Here is a 19,296-nt window from a genome sequence, read left to right as displayed (position 1 = left end):
TAAGGAGTACCTCATTTGTTTTTGGGATAATGAAATGTTCTAAAATTGATGTGGTGATGGTTGCACAACTCTGTGAATATAAATAGTATATTTAAATTGTATATTTAATAGTATATTTAGATCGTAATATATGGCCAGGTGCAGTGGCTCACACCTGTAATCCCAGCACTTTGGGAGGCTGAGGCAGTTGGATCACCTAAGGTCAGGAGTTTGAGACCAGCCTGGCCAACGTGGTGAAACCCCATCTGTACTAAAAATGCAAAAATTAGGTGGCCGTGGTGGCAGGTGCCTGTAATCCCAGCTACCTGGAAGGCTGAGGTAGGAGAATTGCTTGAACCCAGGAGACAGAGGTTGCAGTGAGCCGAGATCTGGCCACTGCACTCCAGCCTGGGCGACAGAGCGAGACTCCATCTCAATAAACAAACAAATAAATAAATAAATAAATAAATAAATAAAATCGTAATATACTTCAGTACATTTAAATTGTATATTTAATAGTATATTTAAATTGCAACTTTAAATAGGTGACTTGTATGGTATGTGAATTAAATATCAATAAAGATATTTTTAAAAAATAGAAAGTAGGAACCCTGCAAGGTAAATAATGCTAAAGGGCTTCTGTAGACCCCTGAACCCCGGGGTATAGAAGCAGATGATAAACATCTACCTGAGGTAGAGAATCCAACAGGAGGTTCCTGCAATTAAACTGGAACCCCCGTCAGGAATGTCAGCAATTAAGTATGAAAGAAAATTAGGCTGGGCGCAGTGGCTCACGCCTGTAATCCCAGCACTGTGGGAGGCCGAGGCGGGTGGATCATTTGAGGTCAGGAGTTTGAGACCAGCCTGGCCAACATGGTAAAACCCATTCTCTACTGAAAAAATACAGAAATTAGCCAGGCATAGTGGTGGGCACCTGTAGTCCCACTTACTCGGGAGGATGAGGCAGGAAAATTGCTTGAACCCGGGAGGTGGAGGTTGCAGTGAGCCAAGATCATGCCACTGCACTCCAGCCTGGGCAACAGACCAAGACGGTGTCTCAAAAAAAAAACAAAAACAAAAGCTGGGCGCGGTGGCTCACGCCTGTAATCCCAGCACTTTGGGAGGCCGAGACGGGCGGATCACGAGGTCAGGAGATCGAGACCATCCTGGCTAACACGGTGAAACCCCGTCTCTACTAAAAATACAAAAAAATTAGCCGGGCGTGGTGGCAGGTGCCTGTAGTCCCAGCTACTCGGGAGGCTGAGGCAGGAGAATGGCGTGAACCCGGGAGGCGGAGCTTGCAGTGAGCCAAGATCGCGCCACTGCACTCAAGCCTGGGTGACAGAGCGAGACTCCGTCTCAAAAACAAAAAAGAAAGAAAGAAAGAAAATTAAACCTCCCTGGAGGGAAGGAAAAAATAACCTCAAGCCAGCCTTCACATGACCTTTCAGTTTTAATTCACACTGCCTGTGAAACCTTAAGAAGATAATTTAGTTTTAAAAGTGTCCTGCACCAGGCACAGTGGCTGATGGACTGTAATCCCAGTGTTTTGGGAGACCGAGGTGGGAGGACTGCTTGAGCCCAGGAGTTCAAGACCAGCCTGGGCAACATAGGGAGACCCCATCACTACAAAAAGTAAGAAAATGAGCCAGACGGCCGGGCGTGGTGGCTTACACCTGTAATCCCAGCACTTTGGGAGACCAAGATGGGTGGATCACGAGGTCAGGAGATCAAGACCATCCTGGCAACATGGTGAAACCCTGTCTCTACTAAAAATACAAAAAATTACCCGGGCGTGGTGGCGGGCGCCTGTAGTCCCAGCTACTGGGGAGGCTGAGGCAGGAGAATGGCATGAACCCGGGAGGCGGAGCTTGCAGTGAGCTGAGATTGCGCCACTGCACTCCAGCCTGGGTGACAGAGCCAGACTCCGTCTCAAAAAAAAAAAAAAAAAAAAAAATGAGCCAGGCATGGTGGCATGTATCTGTAATCCCAGGTAAATCAGGAGGCTGAGGTGGGAGGATCACTTGAGCCCAGGAGTTCAACACCAGCCTAGCCAACCTAGCAAGACCCCATCTCTACAAAAAATGTAAGAAGTTAGCTGGGCATGTGGTGTGTGTCTCTATCATAGTCCCAGCTACTTGGGAGGATAGTTTGAGCCCAGAAGGCTGAGGCTGCAGTGAGCTATGATTGCACCACTGCACTCCAACCTGGGTGACAGAGTGAGACACTGTCTCAAAAAAAGAACAAGGCGGCCGGGCGCGGTGGCTCACGCCTGTAATCCCAGCACTTTGGGAGACCAAGGTGGGTGGATCACGAGGTCAGGAGTTCAAGACCAGCCTGGCCAAGATGGTGAAACCCCGTCTCTACTAAAAATACAAAAAATTAGTCAGACATAGTGGCACACACCTGTAATCCCAGCTACTCAGGAGGCTGAGGCAGAGAATTGCTTAAACCTGGGGAGCAGAGGTTGCAGTGAGCCGAGATCACACCACTCTGCACTCCAGCCTGGGCGACAGAGTGAGACTCTATCTCCAAAAAAAAAAAAAAAAAAAAAGAACAAGGCTGGGTGTGGTGACTCAGACTCACGCCTGTAATCCTAGCACTTGGGAGGCTGAAGCAGACAGATCGCATGAGTCCTGGAGCTCAAAACTAGCCTGGGCGAGGTGGTAAAACCCCATCTCTACAAAAATTAGCTGGGCATGGTGGTGTGTGCCTGTAGTCCCAGCTACTGGGAAGGCTGAGGTGGAAGGATTCCTTGAGCCTGGGAGGTCGAGGCTGAAGTGAGCTGAGATTATGCCATTGCACTCCAGCCGGAGCAAGACTGTGTCTCAAAAAATAAGTAAATAAATAAAAAAGAATGAAAAAGGTGTTCTGGATTGGTGGCATTCCAGGTGACTAGCAATTTAACTTTATCTGAGGACTCAAAGAACTCTCTTACGGGTGAACTTCTAGGCCAAACAAGGCAGAGATCTCACAAGCAAACAAGGCGTGATAACTGAGCAGCAGCCACAGTGGACAAAAACTGACCACTAAGACTTCAGATGTTGACCTTATCAGACACAGAATATAAGACTATGCTTACTATATTTAAAGAAATAAATGAAAAGTTTGAAAATTTGAGCAAAAATGAACAGATTTGAAAAGATCCATTATATCTTCTAGAAATAAAATTTTTAAAATTGAAATTAAGTTCTTGGAAGAAATAACCAACAGATTTGACAGAGCAAAAAAGAAAATTAGTGAACTGAGACAGGAGCTGAAGGAACAACCCAGAATGCAATCCAGAGACACTAAGAGATGGGAAATCTAAAAGCAAGGTTAAGAGAAAGAGAGGATTGAGTGAGAAGGTCCAGTTTAGATTTTATTAGAATATACAGAGAGTGGGAAGGAGGTGATATTCTCAAAGATCATGACTACAAATTTTCTAGAATTGTTCAAAGATATCAATTCATAGCCAGGAAGTTCAGTACATTCAAGGCAGAATGAAAAGAAATCCATACCTCCACACATCATGGTGAATCGTATAGTATGAAAGAAAAAAAAAAATTAAGATTTTTTCCAGAAGGCAAGGTAGACAGACTCCTGGCTCACATAGCAATGATGGAAGCAGAACAGGACTAATAGTGTCTTTGAGAGGCTGAAAATAATGTCAAGCCAGAATTCTATATCCAGAGAACTGTCAAGAATAAGCACACTATAAAGGCATGTTAGACAAACACTGAGAAAGTTTATAACCAACAGACCCTTGCTAAAAAATAAAAATAAAAATACAAAAAGGGCCAGGTGTGGTACTTCATGCCTGTAATCCCAGCACTTTGGGAGGCTGAGGAGGGTGGATCACTTGAGGCCAGGTGTTCGAGACTAGCCTCGTCAACATGGTGAAACCCCATCTCTACTAAAAATACAAAAATTAGCTGGATGTGGTGGTACACACCTAGAATCCCAGCTACTTGGGAGGCTGAGGCAGAAGAATCGCTTGAACTTGGGAGGCAGAGGTTGCGGTGAGTGGAGATCGCGCCACTGCACTCCAGCCTGGGCAACAGAGCGAGACTCCATCAACTCCCCCCAACCCCCCCAAAAAAATTATCTGGGCATGGTGGCATGTGCCTGTAGTCCTAGCTATTTGAGACACTGAGGTGGGAGGCTCACCTGAGACCAGGAGATCAAGCCTGCTCAAAAAGAAAACAAAACAAAGGAAATACAAAAGGATATGTTTCCGGTGGATGGAAAATGATCTCAGATGAAAGGTCTGAAATTGCTGAACAAAAATACTGTTATTTTGTGGGTAATCCAAATAACATGGGCTATCTCAAATCATGATGATGTTTAAATTATGGCAGGAAAAAAAAACTTTAGAATTAAAATACTAGCCCACCATAGCATAATATACAAAGGAAAGGGGTGATTCAAGCTGCATTTCTAAGGTTTATGCATTGTTCAAGAGGAGGGTAAAGTCATTGATTAGGGCTGGGCACAGTGGCTCACGCCTGTAATCCTAGCACTTTGGGAGGCTGAGGCAGGTGGATGGCTTGAGCTAGGAGTTTGAGACCAGCCTGGGTAATAGAGCAAAACCCCATCTCTACCAAAAAAGCGCAAAAATTAGCCAAGCATGGTGGTGTGCGCCTGTAGTACCACTCAGCTACTCGGGAAGCTCAGGTGGGAGGATGGCTTGAGCCCAGGAGGCAGAGGTTGCAGTGAGCTGAGATCACGCCACCACACTCCAGCCTGGGTGACAGAGCCAGACCCTGTCTCAGAGAAAAAAAAAAAAAAGACACTGATTAACTAACTTTAGTATGTATCAAGCAAACTCTTATGTCTTTCAAACTCACAGCGAAAAAAACTAGCAGAGAGAAAAGCAGGAACTCAACACAAAAGGCAGCATGACAGGAAAGACAAGCAGAAAATAAGTAAACACAGTAAGTCAGCTGAAATAAATACAGCATTAATCACTGTGAGTGTAAATGAACTAAACTCTCTAGTCAAAGGACAAAATATTCCTTTGTCTTTTTTTTTTTTTTTTTTTTTCAGATAGAGTTTTGCTCTTTTCACCCAGGCTGGAGTGCAATGGCACGATCTTGGCTCACTGCAACCTCCGCCTCCCAGGTTCAAGTGATTCTCCTGCCTCAGTCTCCCTAGTAGCTGGCATTACAGGCACCTATCCACCTTGCCCAGCTAATTTTTGTATTTTTGGTAGAGATGGGGCTTCACCATGTTGGCCAGGCTGGTCTCGAACTCCTGACCTCAGGTGATCCATCCACCTGGGCCTCCCAAAGTTCTGGGATTACAGGCGTGAGCCACTGTGCCCAGCGTGGACAAAATTTTTCAAACTGGATTACTAAAAAGCTGGCTAGTGCTGTTTACAAGAAAACAAAACATTGGGCTATAGAAAGATTGGACATCAAACAGTATAAAAAGATATATTTTAAAAATTCAACCAAAAAAACCCTGAATTAGCTATAGAAACATTGGCTGAAATAGACTTGAAAGTAAAAATAATTATTAGAGATGAAGGTGGTCACTAGATTTTAAAAAATGTTTAATTCACTAGGCGCTTATAAGAATTCTAAATGTGATGTACAAAATATCATAGCTCAAAATATATAATGAAAAATAATTGATAGAAATACAGAGAGAAATTGGCAAAGCCATTAGGATGTTATCAGATTTTTATCATCTTTCTTTCTTTCAGTAATTGATAGATTAAGCAGACAAAACAATAAGTTTGATATAATGGACAATTATAGAACAATCCCCCTAGTACTCAGAGAATAGCGTACTGGCTGAGAGAACAGACTTCAGGATCCCTCTGCCTGGGTTCAAATCCCAGTTTTGCCACTTCATAGATCAGTGACTTCATCAAGTTGCTTAAATCTTTCTGTGTCTTAGTTTCTTTATTATCCCTAAGATAAGGATAATAATAGTTCCTGCCTCATAGGCTCAGTGTGAGTTAAGCTAATTATCATATTTAAAATACTTAGGAGTGCTTCACCTACAGTCACAATTTGTTAGCCAGTCTTTTCAAGAACGAAGGAACCTTTATGAAAATTCATCATACACTGAGCCATAGCACCAGCTTCTGTTCACTTCAAAGCTATGATCTTATGCAGGTCACATTTTTTTACTACAAGAAAATTAAGTTAGAAATTTTTTTACGTTTTAAAAAACATTCTTCTAAAATAACTAGTTTATCAGAAAGAGATGATAATGGTAATGAGAAATTACATACCATGGTCATGAAAAATGTACATATATTAAAAGAGAGAGCTATCAAATCAATAACCTAACCTTCCACCTTAAGAAACTAGAAAAGGCAGTTAAATAGAAGGAATAAGTTCTAGTATTTGACAGTAAGGCAGGGAAATTATAGTTAACAATAGTTTATTGTATATTTCAAAATAGCTAGAAGAGAAGAATTGTAATGTCTCCAACATAAAGAAAAGATAAATGTTTGAGGCGATGGATCCCAATTACCCTGATTTGATCATTACACATTGTATACATTATCAAAATATCACATGTACCCCAAAAATATGTCCCACTATGATATATCAAATAAAAAATGGATTTATTAAATTAAAAAAATAAATTAGAAAATGAACATTCACTGGTTCTTGGGATTTAAGAAAAAAGAAAATGGGCAAATTGAACCCAAAGCAAGCAGAAGAAAAGAAATAATAAAGATTAAAGTCCAAATACATGAAATAGAGAATAAACAATAAAGAAAAATCAATAAAACCAATAGTTAGTTCTTTGAAAAGCTCAACAAAATTGACAGTTCTTTACCTGGCCTAAACAGGAGAAAAGACAGCGGACTCAAATTACTAAAATCAGGAATTAAAGAGGGACATCACTACCAACCTAACAAAAATAAAAAGATTACAAGGAACTACTATAGACAATTATATGATAATAAATTAGATAATATAGACAAAAAGAACAAATTCCTAGAAAGAAACAAACCACCAAAACTGACCTAGGAAAAACAGAAAATCTAAATAGACCTATAATAATAAAAAGACTGAATCAACAACAACAAAAAACTTCTCACCAAAGAAATGTCCAGGACCAGATGGCTTCGAAATTCCACCAAACATTTAAAGACAAATTAACACCAATCCTCAAACTCTTCTAAATAACTGAAGATGAGGGGACACTTCCTAACTCATCCCAGGAGGCCAGCATTACCTTAAAGCCAGATAAAGACACCACAAGAAGATTACAGACCAATATCACTTATGAATATAGATGCAAAAATCCACCCCCTCCCAAAAAAAGCTATGAACCCAACCCAACAGTATATTAAAAGGAATATCCACCATGATGAAGTGGGATTTATCCCAGGAATGCAAGGGTAGTTCAACAAAGGAAAATCGATCAATGTAATATACCACATTAATGGAATGAAGGGGAAAAAAAACCTCAAACGATCATCTCAATTGATGCACAAAAAGCACATCAGTTCATGATTTTAAAAATTCAGAAAATTGGCCAGGCGCGGTGGCTAACACCTGTAATCCCAGCACTTTGGGAGGCTGACGTGGGCAGATCATGAGGTCAGGAGTTTGAGACCAGCCTGACCAACATGGCTGGTCTGAAGGGTGAAACCCTGTCTCTACTAAAAATACAAAAATTAGCCGGGTGTGGCAGTGTGCACCTGTAGTCCCAGCTAGGGACTAAGGGAGGCTGAGGCAGGAGAATCACTTGAACATGGGAGGCAGAGGTTGCAGTAAGCCGAGATCGCGCCACTGCACTTCAGCCTAGGCGATAGAGCAAGACCTGGTCTCAAAAAAAAAAAAACAAAAAACTTCAATGATACCACTTCACACCCACTAGGATGGCTATAATCAAAAAGACGAGCAATAACTAGTGTTGAAGAAGATGTGGAGAAATCAGAACCCTCATACATTGTTGGTGGGGATATAAAATGGTGCTGCTGCTTTGGAAAACAATTGGCAGTTCCTCAAAAAATTAAACATGGAATTACCCTATGGCCCAACAATTTCACTCCTAGTTATAGGCCCCAGAGAACTGAAAACATATGTTCAAACGCATGCACATGAATGTTCACAGGAACATTCTCCACATAGCCAAAAACTGGAAATAACACAATGTCCATCAACTGATGAATGAATCAGCAAAATGTGGTATATCCATATCATGGAAGATTAATCTGCCATAAAAAAGAGATGAAGTACTTCTACACCATAAATGAAACTTGAAAACATTATGCTAAGGCAAAAAAGTCCAGAATAGGTAAATTTATAGAGACAAAAAGTAGATTCATGGTTGCTAGGGAGAAAGGGATAGAAAGTGACGGCCAATAGTTACAGGATTTTCGGGGGTGGGTGGGTGAAGAAATGCTCTGGATAACGGTAATGCTTACACAACGCTGTGGGTACACTAAAAACCACTAAATTTCACACATTAAAAGTGCAAATTTTCTGGTGTGTGAATTATACTCATTCACAATTTTCAAAAACACTATGTATCAAAATTGTGTAACTTAAGGATGTACTTAAAAGGAAATTTATCACTTTAGTTGCTTAAATTTTAAAAATCTAAATTAACGAAATAAGCATCTAATTTAAGAAGTCATAAAATAAAGTCAAAAAATCAATCCAGGCCGAGCGTGGTGGCTCACGCCTGTAATCCTAGCACTTTGGGAGCCCACAGCGGGGCGGATCAGTTGAGGTCAGGAGTTCAAGACCAGCCTGGCCAACATGGTGAAACCTGGTATCTACTAAAAATACAAAAAAAAATTAGTCGAGCATGGTGGCGCATGCCTGTAATTCCAGTTACTTGGGAGGCTGAGGCAAGAGAATCGCTTAAACCCAGGAGGTGGAGGTTGCAGTGAGCCAAGATCACACCACTCCAGCCGAGGTGACAGAGTGAGACTATCTCAAAAAAAAAAAAAAAAAAAAAAAAAAAAAAAAAAAAAAAATCAATCCAAAGAAAGTAGAAGGAATGAGAAAAGAAACAGATAATAAAGATTAATGATATAGGAAAAAAATACTACCAGGCACTGTGGCACACACGTATAATCCCAGCCACTTGGGAGGCTGAAGTGAGAGGATCACCTGAGCCAGGAATTTAGGCTGCAGTGACCTAGGATCACAGAGGACTAGGATTGTGCCACTGCACTCCAGCCCGGGCAATAGAGCAAGACCCCATCTCTAAATAAATAAGTAAAAATAATAAAAGAAAAAGAAATACTATACAAAGGACCAACAAAGTCAAAAGTCATTTCTTTTTTTTTTTTTTTTTTTTTTTTGAGACAGAGTCTCGCTCTATTGCCCGGGCTGGAGTGCAGTGGCACGACCTCGGCTCACTGCAAGCTCTGTCTCCCAGGTTCACACCATTCTCCTGCCTCAGCCTCCCGAGCAGCTGGGACCACAGGCACCTGCCACTACGCCTGGCTAATTTTTTGTATTTTTAGTAGAGACGGAGTTTCACTGTGTTGGCCAGGATGGTCTCGATCTCCTGAGTGCAGCTGGCCAAAAATCATTTATTTGTAAAGATTTATATTGACAAATTTCTTGCAGGATTAATAAAGACAAAAGAGACAATGCAAATGAGTAATCCCATGCATAAAAAGGGGACATTATTATACACGAGACATAAGAGTATATTAAGGGGGGGCTGGGTGCAGTGGCTCACGCCTGTAATCCCAGCACTTTGGGAGGCCGAGGCAGGAGGATCACAAGGTCAGATGATCGAGACCATGGTGAAACCCCATCTCTACTAAAAATACAAAAAAAAAAAAAAAAAAAATTAGCCAGGCGTGGTGGGCATCTGTAGTCCCAGCTACTTGGGAGGCTGAGGCAGGAAAACGGCGTGAACCCGGGAGGCGGAGCTTGCAGTAAGCTGAGATGGCACCACTGCATTCCAGCCTGGACGACAGAGCAAGACTCTGTCTCAAAAAAAAAAAGAGTATATTAAGGATAACTTTGTGCTAATAACTTTGAAAACAGATGCAAAGAATAAATTATTAGAAAATACAACTCAGGGCTGGGCACAGTGGCTCATGCCTGTAATCTCAGCACTTTGGGAGGCCAAGGCGGGAGGATCACTTGAGCCCAGGAATTCGAGATAAGCCTGGGCAACATAGTGAGACCCCCATCTCTATAAAAATAAAAAATTAGCCAATCATAGAGGCTCACTCCTGTGTAGTCCCAGCTACTCAGGAGGCTGAGGCAGGATTTGAGCTCAGGAGTTTGAGGTTGCAGTGAGTAACCTGTCTCTAAAAAACCCTGTCTCTCTTAAAAAAAAAAAAAAAAGAAAGAAAAAGAAAAAACAAAAGAAAATACAACTCATCAAAATCGGCTCAAGAAACAGAAAATCTGAACAATTCTATAACCTTTAACTTTCAATACTGAATATCATTAATCTTCATACAAAGAAAAAAGCAAGCCTGACAGCTTTACAGACAAGTTCTACCAACCATTCAAGCAACAAATCACTCCCATCTTAGGTAAACTCTTCTAGGAAACAGAAAAAGAGAGGATACTTCCCACCTCACTGTACAGGAAGAACATAGCACTGATACCAGTATGGTTAGTATAAGAAAGGAAAATAACAGGCAAACGTCACTCGTGACCATGTTGTTTTTATCTCAAGAATGTAAAGTTGATTTAACGCTAGAAAAGCAACAAATGCAATTTACCATTTTATTTTTTTTAAATGGGGTCATGTTCTGTTGCCCAGGGTGGAGTGCAGTGGCGCAAACATGGCTCACTGTAGCCTCTACCTCCCTGGCTCAAATGATCCTCCCTCCTCAGCCTCCTGAGTGGCTGGGACTACAGGTGTGTGCCACCATACCAGGCTAATTTTTTAAATTTTTTTGTAGAGATGAGGTCTCACTGTATTGCCCAAGCTGTTCACAAATTCCTGGGACCATTTTAATAAATAAAAGAAAAAAGCATACTATCATCATAATATAGACAATTAAAAGTATTTAACAATATTAAACTTCATTAGTCTGATAAAAGGTATCCACAAAAAACCTAGATTAGAAAGGTACTTAGTGGTGAAAACTTCCCCTTTAAGAGTGAGGCTTAGTTAATAGGGTTGCTCCTAAAAATAAGAATAAAAAAAAGGGAGGAACAAGAGCAGGAAGCTCTACAGTTCTAGGCAGCATATTAGACAAGAAAAAGTAACAAAAGTTGTAAGAATTAGAAAAGAAGAAACAATCTGTCATTATTTGCAGATGCTATATTCCTAATTAGAAAACCAAAAAGGGCTGGACGCAGTGGCTCACTGTAATCCCAGCAGTTTGGGAGGCCAAGGCAGGCAGATCACCTGAGGTCAGGAGTTCGAGACCACCCTGGCCAACATGGTGAAACGCTGTCTCTAATAAAAATACAAAAATTAGCCAGGCGTGGTGCCGCACGCCTGTAATCCCAGCTACTCGGGAAGCTGAGGCATGAGAATCACTTGAACCAGGGAAGCAGAAGTTGCAGTGAGCTAAGATCGTGCCAAAAAATACATACAGATGAATCAGTAAGATTAATTAGTTTTAAAAAATTTGCTGGATATAAAAACTACATCTAAAAGGTCAAATGCATGTTATCGTATGAGCAACAAGATCACTTGGGAGATGTAATTTTAAAGAACATACTATTTATAATAGAAACAAAATTATAGTGTACCTAGCATTAAATCTCAAGAGATATATAAATTCTTTATGATAAAAAATACAACATTCTATTGAAAGACATTAAAGGCCAAAATAAATGAAGAGATACACCATATCCTTGGATAAGACTTAAAATTATAAAAATGTCAAAGTCTCCCCAAATTGGTCTATAGGTTTCATGTAATTCCAAATTAAAATCTCAAAATGGTTTTTCAAAAGACTTGGTAAACTGATTCTAAAATTCATTTGGAAAAACAGAGGTCAAGAACAGCTAAGACAGATGCAGTGGCTCACGCCTGTAATCCCAGCAATTTGGGAGGCCAAGCCAGGTGGATCACTTGAGTTTGAGACCAGCCTGGCCAACATGGTGAAACCCCGTCTCTACTAAAAATACAAACATTAGCTGGATGTGGTGGCAGGCACCTGTAATCACAGCTACTCAGGAGGCTGAGGCAGAAGAATCATCTGAACCCAGGAGGCGGAGGTTGCAGTGAGCCGAGATCGCGCCACTGCACTCCAGCCTGGGCAACAGAGCAAGACTCCGTCTCAAAAAAAAAAACCAACAACAACAAAAAAACAGCTAAGAGACTCTTGAAGAAGGAATTTGCCCTGTCCAACAGCAGGACTTACACATCTGTAGTAATGGATTCAATATGTTATCGGCAGAGGGACAGACCCAGGGACAGAATGGTGAGTCCAGAAACAGACCAACACATACCTCAGGACTATGTGAGGGCGCTAGTGCTGCTGGGGAGAGACAAGATGATGTATTTCTCAATAAATGGTACAGGGAACGGTGGTTATCTATTTGGGGAAAGACTGAAATTGGATCCCTACAAGGGAGAAGAATGCTTCAAAACAGAGGGCAGGGAGCCGTGCTGAGGATGCAGCACAGGAGAACAGAGCAGCGGCGGATCTGGCAAGGCCAAAGCTTAAGTGACCTTTGAGAGGGTGGTTTTAGCAGCATGGTAGGGATGAAGCTGGACTGGGAAGGGTTAAGCAATGAAGGAGAAGTGAGAAAGGAAATAGGGAGTATGGTAATTCCTGATAAATTGTGCTTTGAAGGAGGGCGGAGAAATGAACAGGGAAGTGGGGTCGAGAGGGTTGCTTTGTGTTAAGACAGAGGACTCTCCGTAATGACACTGGAGAGAGAGGTGACAGATGAAGGAGCAAATGCTTTCAGAGGTGAGGGAGAATGGGATCTGGAGCAGACGTGGGGGTCCCCATGAACAGGGACTGTTCTGCCACTGTCGCAGGTGGGGAGGCAATGAGGACACAGGCACAGTTGCAGAAGGCTGGGGGATTTGGAGGTGGGAACACAAGGTGTCCTGCAGGATGAAGTCTATCTTTTCAATGAAGTGCAAGGCCAGGCCCGAAGGTGAGAGTAACAGTGGGGAGAGATCGAGGTGAGAGTGGAAACGTTACTAACCAGTAGTGGAATTGCTGGGGATTATGAAAAATGCTCATTTGAGATTTGTGGCTAAGAATTTACAGGGAAAATATGGCATCGGTTATGTGATTTCTCTCCTGCCACACTCAATGGTTCCCAAGCCAGTGGAGATGGGTTTTGTGCCAGATGATGGGAGACAGGGGCCAGGGGACTGAAAGTGTTTGTAGGAACGAGATTAAAATGATAGCTCTAACCTAGGTAAGGAGAGAAGGCAAGATGGGAGAGGCAGGATGGTACGCAAGTGATGGGTTCAACGGACTGGCTTGGTCCAAGGGTTGAAGACTAAGGGAGTGGAAAGAGTCGAAGGTGGAGGTCAGAGAGCGGGTGTTTGCAAGACAAGGCAGCTCTGGTGCCCTCATGGTGGGGGCTGAGCTAAGGTAGAGAACAAGCGTGCTGCAGGTGAGAGTGACAAGGAACTGAGAGGCCAGGCTGTGGCCCGCGTCAGCCACATGGATCTAGAAGCCCAGGGAAAGATGGCAAGAGAAGGCAAGAAGGGACCTGGCACAGTGGCGCACGCCTGTAATCCCAGCACTTTGGGAGGCCAAGGTGGTCGGATCACCTGAGATCAGGAGTTCGAGACCAGCCTGGCCAACATGGAGAAACCCTGCCTCTACTAAAAATACAAAAATTAGCTGGGTGTGGTAGGTGCCTGTAATCCCAGCTACTCGGGAGGCTAAGGCAGGAGAATTGCTTGAATCCGGGAGATGGAGGTTGTAGTGAGCCAAGGTCACGCTACTGCACTCCAGCCCGGGCGACAGAGTGAGACTCTGTCTCAGAAAAAAAAAAGCGAAGGCAGTAGGGAAGGGCCCAGGAAAGGAGTGACAGGCAGGTGGCTGGATGGCCACAAGATCTTCGCCCCTCATGAGCACCCTGGGCTCAGGCCCCAGGACGGTGAGTCAAGCATGCCTCTTTAAAATTTATGAGGACATTTAATATTTTACTCCTCAAAGCAAATTCAAGAGATCAGCCTATATCTTGCAAGTGAGGAAACGGAGGCTCAGTGAGATGACGTGCCTTCTGGAGCCCCTAAGCCAGAAAGCAGCAAGACCCAGAGCCCGCCCCTGTGCACCTGGGTAGTTCCGGCAGCCCCCCGCGGTGCTCCCCCGCCGCCAGGTGCCTTCGTAGAGTGTGGTGTTCCATTTGCGGATGGTCCGGCTCTTGAGGGCGTCGGGTGTGAGGTTGCAGATCTCCAGGCGGGTGAACTCCCGCATGAAGTCTCGGAATGACATCCTGAGGTGGGAGGTGCACAGGTGAGGCACAGCCCGTCAGGGCACAGAGATGATGTGTAGGGGTGGAGAGGTGGGGTAGAAGGGGAGGGGGCGCTCACCAGAACTCCCCATCCTCCATCTTGACCCGGAGCTGGTCCCGTTCATATGGGTCCACGTTGTTCCACTCTGAGGAGCTGTGAGGAGCAGGGCTCTGCCAGGGCTGGTGGGCACCGACCTGCCTGGCCTCTGTCCCTGGGGCCTGTCTACCCTGGCCTGTCTTCCCCCGGCCCAGCCCAGGTGGCCTCCTCAAGGTCAAGCCCCAAGGTTCCGCTTCTAGGGGGTGGTCTCATCAGGGCCAGTCTGACACCCTGCACACACCCGACGGCTGGGCACAGGGGCCCGCACGGCCTGAGCTTTGTCAGAGCAGTCCCCCAGACCCAGTCACGCGAAGATGGGCCCCTCTGCTCAATCCTGAGTCCAGCCTGGCCTGGTAGAGCCCCGAGCAGAAATGTTGGGGCACCTAACAGCTTCCCCAAGGCACTCCAGACAGTGCCCACTGCCCCTCACCTGTCGCTCCAGGCTCCCGTCCACTCCACCTCGCCCCAGGGGTTCCGCATCCGGATCAGGCTCACCATCTGGCCTCGGTAGTTCACCTATTTGCCAGAGCTCCTGTCAGTGCTAGCTTCCAGCAGGCACTTTTTTTTTTTTTTTTTTCCTTTTTTGAGACAGAGTCTTGCTCTGTCACCCAGGCTGGAGTGCAGTGGTGCGATCTCAGCTCACTGCAACCTCCGCCTCCTGGGTTCAAGCAATTCAATTCTCTTGCCTCAGCCTCCCAAATAGCTGGAATTACAGGCACCTGCCACCACGCCCAGGTAGTTTTTGTATTTTTAGTAGAGACAGAGTTTCACCATGTTGGCCAGGCTGGTCTCAAACTCCTGACCTCAGGTGATCTGCCCACCTCAGCCTCCCAAAGTGTTGGGATTACAGGTGTGAGCCACTGCACCTGGCCCATGCATGCACTTTAACACTCCGCCTCCCACATCCTCATCCTCTCCAAGCCCTGCTCAGCACCCAGATGAAGCCTGTCCTCTTGGAATTCACAGCCCAGGCAGGCAGCTGCACACATGAACTACAGTCAGTCAGGGCAGGACATGATAGGCATCTCAGATGGGTGTCCCCAGAAGAGAGATGAGGTGCTGCAGGAGCGGAAAGGAGGAGCCAGCACCTTCCACAGGCCTGGTCAGGTGCCAGAGAGGCAAGGACAGGCCAGGGGGCAGGAACCGCCCTGCAGGGAAGGCCCCACCCAGGGCAGTACCTGCTTGGCCCCGGTCACAGAATAGGCGTGGCCCTTCACCAGCTTCTTGAAGGTGATGGCCTCCATGTCTAGAACGCTGGAGATCTGCAGAAAGAGGCACACACTGTGGTCAGTGGCTAGGTCCCCTGCCCTATCAGATGAGCCCCCAGCACTCAGGGTCTTGGACGTTCCCACTTGCACATACGATAGTTGCTAGGAGAAGCAAGCAGGGACCCCGATCCCACCTACAGACACCCCCACATATAGATGCTGCTCTTTTGGAGAGGGGTAGCCTGGGTACCCCACCAATGCTGCCACTGGGACAGGGGAGCCCAGGCACCCCGCTGACACTGCTACTGGCCAGGGCTGACCAGAACCTGTGCGAACATGCATGTGCACACACACAGCCATGCACAGCCCACCAGAGCCACACGGCCCTCAGTGGGCCTCACGGAGAAGGACGTGAGGACAGGAGAGTTGGTTAGAAATGGGAATGGGAGCTGGGGTTAGAGCTGCGGATGGCAGTGATACTAGGGTCAAGTCTGGCGTTGAGGACTGGGGAGCGGAGTTGAGTGTGGGAACAGAGGAGCAGGGAAGGGTGGGAATGGAGTGAGTGTGGGATTGAGGCTAGGGATGGGTGGGAACTGAGACCAGGAGATGAAATCTGAGGCTGGTGAACTGGACGGAGGATGGCATGGATCGAGATGACAGGAATGAGGGAAACAGCATGGTAGACGGTCGGGAAAACCAGCACAGGAAAGAGCTGAGGTGTGAAGTTTTGGGGGAGGAGTGGGGAGGCGAGGACAGGAGCGACACCAGGCATGGGGGATGGAAGTGATGGATGAGGCTGGGTATGAATCCAGAGATGAAGCTTAAGTGCAGGACAGGGTCTGGAGCGGAGCCTGGGTGAGCATTTTAGAAAATGTGACAGGTCAGGATACCAGGGTTCCAGGGTTCCGAAGCATCGGGGCCGGGCGCACTCACGTCTATGGAGCAGCCCAGCAGGGAGCCCCGCTCCAGCGCCTTGAGGATGATCTGGTAGAGGTCACTGGGAGCCTTGCGCAACTCGTACCACTCGGTGACCCCGCCTGTGAAGTCCTCAAAGCCCTCTGAGGTGCTGCCCCCTGACAGGGCCTCGTAGCTGCCATTTACCCTGTGGGCAGCTCCAGGTCAGCACTCTGGCATCAAGCAGGACCCTCTGGGAAGACAGTCATGAGCCCCCACCCCTAGGGGGAGCTGGAAGCTGAAGTTGTCCCCTCAGCCGCTACTCACTTGGCATAGGCCTTCTCAAGCAGGGCGCTCCAGAACTCGTTGCCTTCGGCAGAGTGCACGAACACTAGCTTCCCGTCCTTGATGGGCAGCAGGTCATCCACGACCACGTCCACCCACTCCCCAAATTGCCACAGCTGTAGGGGAGGGGCACGGTGAGTACCTGCTTTGGAATCCCCCGGACCTGAGCTCCATCCTTACCCCTACCTTCCTAGATGCAGGATTCTACATCCCAGATACATACTAGATACACGTAGACTAAATCATGTAAATTAGATACATACTAGATGGATACTAGGTCAGGTATACCAGATACATAGTAGATGCATGTATACTAAATCACATATACTAGATACATACTAGATGCATGTATACCTCTAGATACATGTATGCTACAGATATACTAGATACATGTATGTAGGTATTGAAGGAAATCAAAGTATTTCACCCTGAAATACACTTCTTCAACATATTTTGAGATAGCTGTTCAGAGGGTCTGCAAACAGAAGTAGCCCTGTAATACTGTCTTTTGTGGGGGAGATTTGCATCTGTAGAGAAAATCTGCATTGATGTAGCCAGGCTTTCTCTAAGGCCTTCCCTTGTCAGACTGAGAGCCTGACACCCTTTAAAGGTCTGAACGAAACAATTACCATCTATTCCCTCTGAGGGCTGCTACCTGTGAGGTTTCATCTACATAACAAGACTGCCTTTGCTACCCAGGCCCCCTTTTCTCCCCCTTCCATAGTCTGTCTTGCCACTATAACCTGATTTACCACCAGAACCTGGTTTTGGCCATGTTCGAGCCCCCATTCTTCCTGTAACCTCAGGATGGTATATAGGCTTCTGTACCCATTGTGGGGCTGAGGTGAACACTCTGTGGTTCCCGACCCCACGCTGCAGGCTAATCAATTTGTATGCCATTTCTCCTACTAACCTCCTTTTGTGAGTTGATTTTTCAGTGAACCTTCAGAGGGCTAAGGAGATGCTTTCCTTTGCCTGTACAATGTATACTAGATACCTGCATATTTGCTGTATACTAATACATGCATACCACATATAGACATGTGTATACTTGATATGTACATGTATGCTCGAGACATACTAGCTACATGATCCTGGGAAAGTTATCGCCTCTGAGCCTCAGTTTCCCTATCCATAAAAAGGAGCAGCGGTGCCTTCTTCACGGAAGACTTAAACAAGAGCACAGGCAAAGCCTTTAGGGAGTCACTGAACAAACAGGGTTCCTCCTCAGGCACGGAGAGGTGGAAAAGCTCTGGGGCCTGGGCTTTCCGGAACTAGCCCCCTTTTAGGCCATGGCCCCCTGGCTCTTCCCTCCCTATTCAAGGGGGTTAGGGGTGCCTGTGTCATTGGATGAGCAGTGAAAATGTGGCATCCAGATCCTACAACCACAAGATGGGCAGGACTGGTTCTCACGATCACGGGCTTTGTTTCTGAGATGCCACAAGGGGCACGTTTCCCAGGGCAGGGTCGGGGCAGAAGGCGTCTGGGGTCAGAAGCGACCAAGGACTCCAGGTACCATCTGAGGGGTTGGGGCCAGGACAACGGGGGGCGGGGTGGGGTGGAGGTGGCCCTAGGAGCCCAGGTTGCGGAGAGTGTGGGTGGCGGGTACTGAACTGGCCAATCGGAGGCCAGGGAGGAGCGGATTGCAGGAGCGAGGGAAGGGGGCGAGACTGCGCCCCTGCAGACTAGAGCGGGTGGGTGTGGAGCGGGTGGGTGTGGCGCTGGGCCAAAGTGGATCCGCACTGTGGGTTCCGCACCCTGGGTTCCGAGGGCCACCTCCACCTGCGCAAGGCGGGCAAGGACAGAGTAGGGTAAGGGGCTCTCTAACTAGGCAGAAGGAGGGAATACCCAAGAGTCCTTCGGGCAGGGCTGGGGCCTCCAAGGCTGGAGAGTCTCATCCAGGGTTGCTGGGCATGTCCCTCCCAAAGGCAGCTCATTGAGAATTGATTGGTGTGACTTGAAAAATGGGCCCTGGGCACACCGTCAGGAAAAGCTGGTTTACGTAGACTTAATCCCGAGTCTTTCTTTTCTGCTGGGCTCAGTCAGACCTTGCCAAAGCGCAGGAGGAGTTGGGGGATAGGAGGCTTGACAGGTGGAGAAGGCCACACGTGCTGATATGTTTTCCCCAGCGAACACTCCTTTCTCAGATGGGGCAACTGAGACCGACCTCCGGGAGGAGTGGAATTTGTCCCACAGGATATAACACAAAAGTCTTTCTGTTCTTTCAAGCACTTTCCACCTGATACATACAACCACCTAGGAAAACTGCCAGCCGAAATACCTGCCCAGCCCAGTCACTTCACACATGACAGACCCGAGATGGCACTGAGAGGTCAAATACCTGCTAGAGGGAGGGCTGGCCCCACAGGGTGTGGCCCTAACTGCAGGTATTGTGGGTCATCCTTCCGCATCTCCCCCAGTGCTTGCTGCCCCTCCTCCC

The 19,296-nt window shown here is 46.2% G+C and overlaps 1 protein-coding gene across 4 annotated transcripts in view; it reads right to left on the bottom strand.

The window, feature by feature from the left end:
- Positions 1-19,296, bottom strand: part of CAPN1 (calpain 1) — a 30,656-nt gene that overhangs the window by 9,082 nt on the left and 2,278 nt on the right. For all 4 annotated transcript variants that reach the window (XM_019036030.4, XM_031015767.2, XM_004051497.5 and 1 more), the window contains exons 5-10: positions 16,839-16,972; positions 16,551-16,719; positions 15,588-15,671; positions 14,840-14,925; positions 14,392-14,466; positions 14,134-14,294 (exon numbers count right to left, since the gene is read on the bottom strand). In XM_019036030.4, coding sequence (XP_018891575.1) covers positions 14,134-14,294; positions 14,392-14,466; positions 14,840-14,925; positions 15,588-15,671; positions 16,551-16,719; positions 16,839-16,972 — 709 coding nt within the window. The remainder of the gene's footprint in view (positions 1-14,133; positions 14,295-14,391; positions 14,467-14,839; positions 14,926-15,587; positions 15,672-16,550; positions 16,720-16,838; positions 16,973-19,296) is intronic.

Source organism: Gorilla gorilla, chromosome 9, assembly GCF_029281585.2.
Source record: "Gorilla gorilla gorilla isolate KB3781 chromosome 9, NHGRI_mGorGor1-v2.1_pri, whole genome shotgun sequence".
NCBI lineage: Eukaryota > Metazoa > Chordata > Mammalia > Primates > Hominidae > Gorilla > Gorilla gorilla.
Note: the sequence above shows the minus strand (reverse complement) of the source record. Positions and strands in the feature narration are given on the sequence as shown.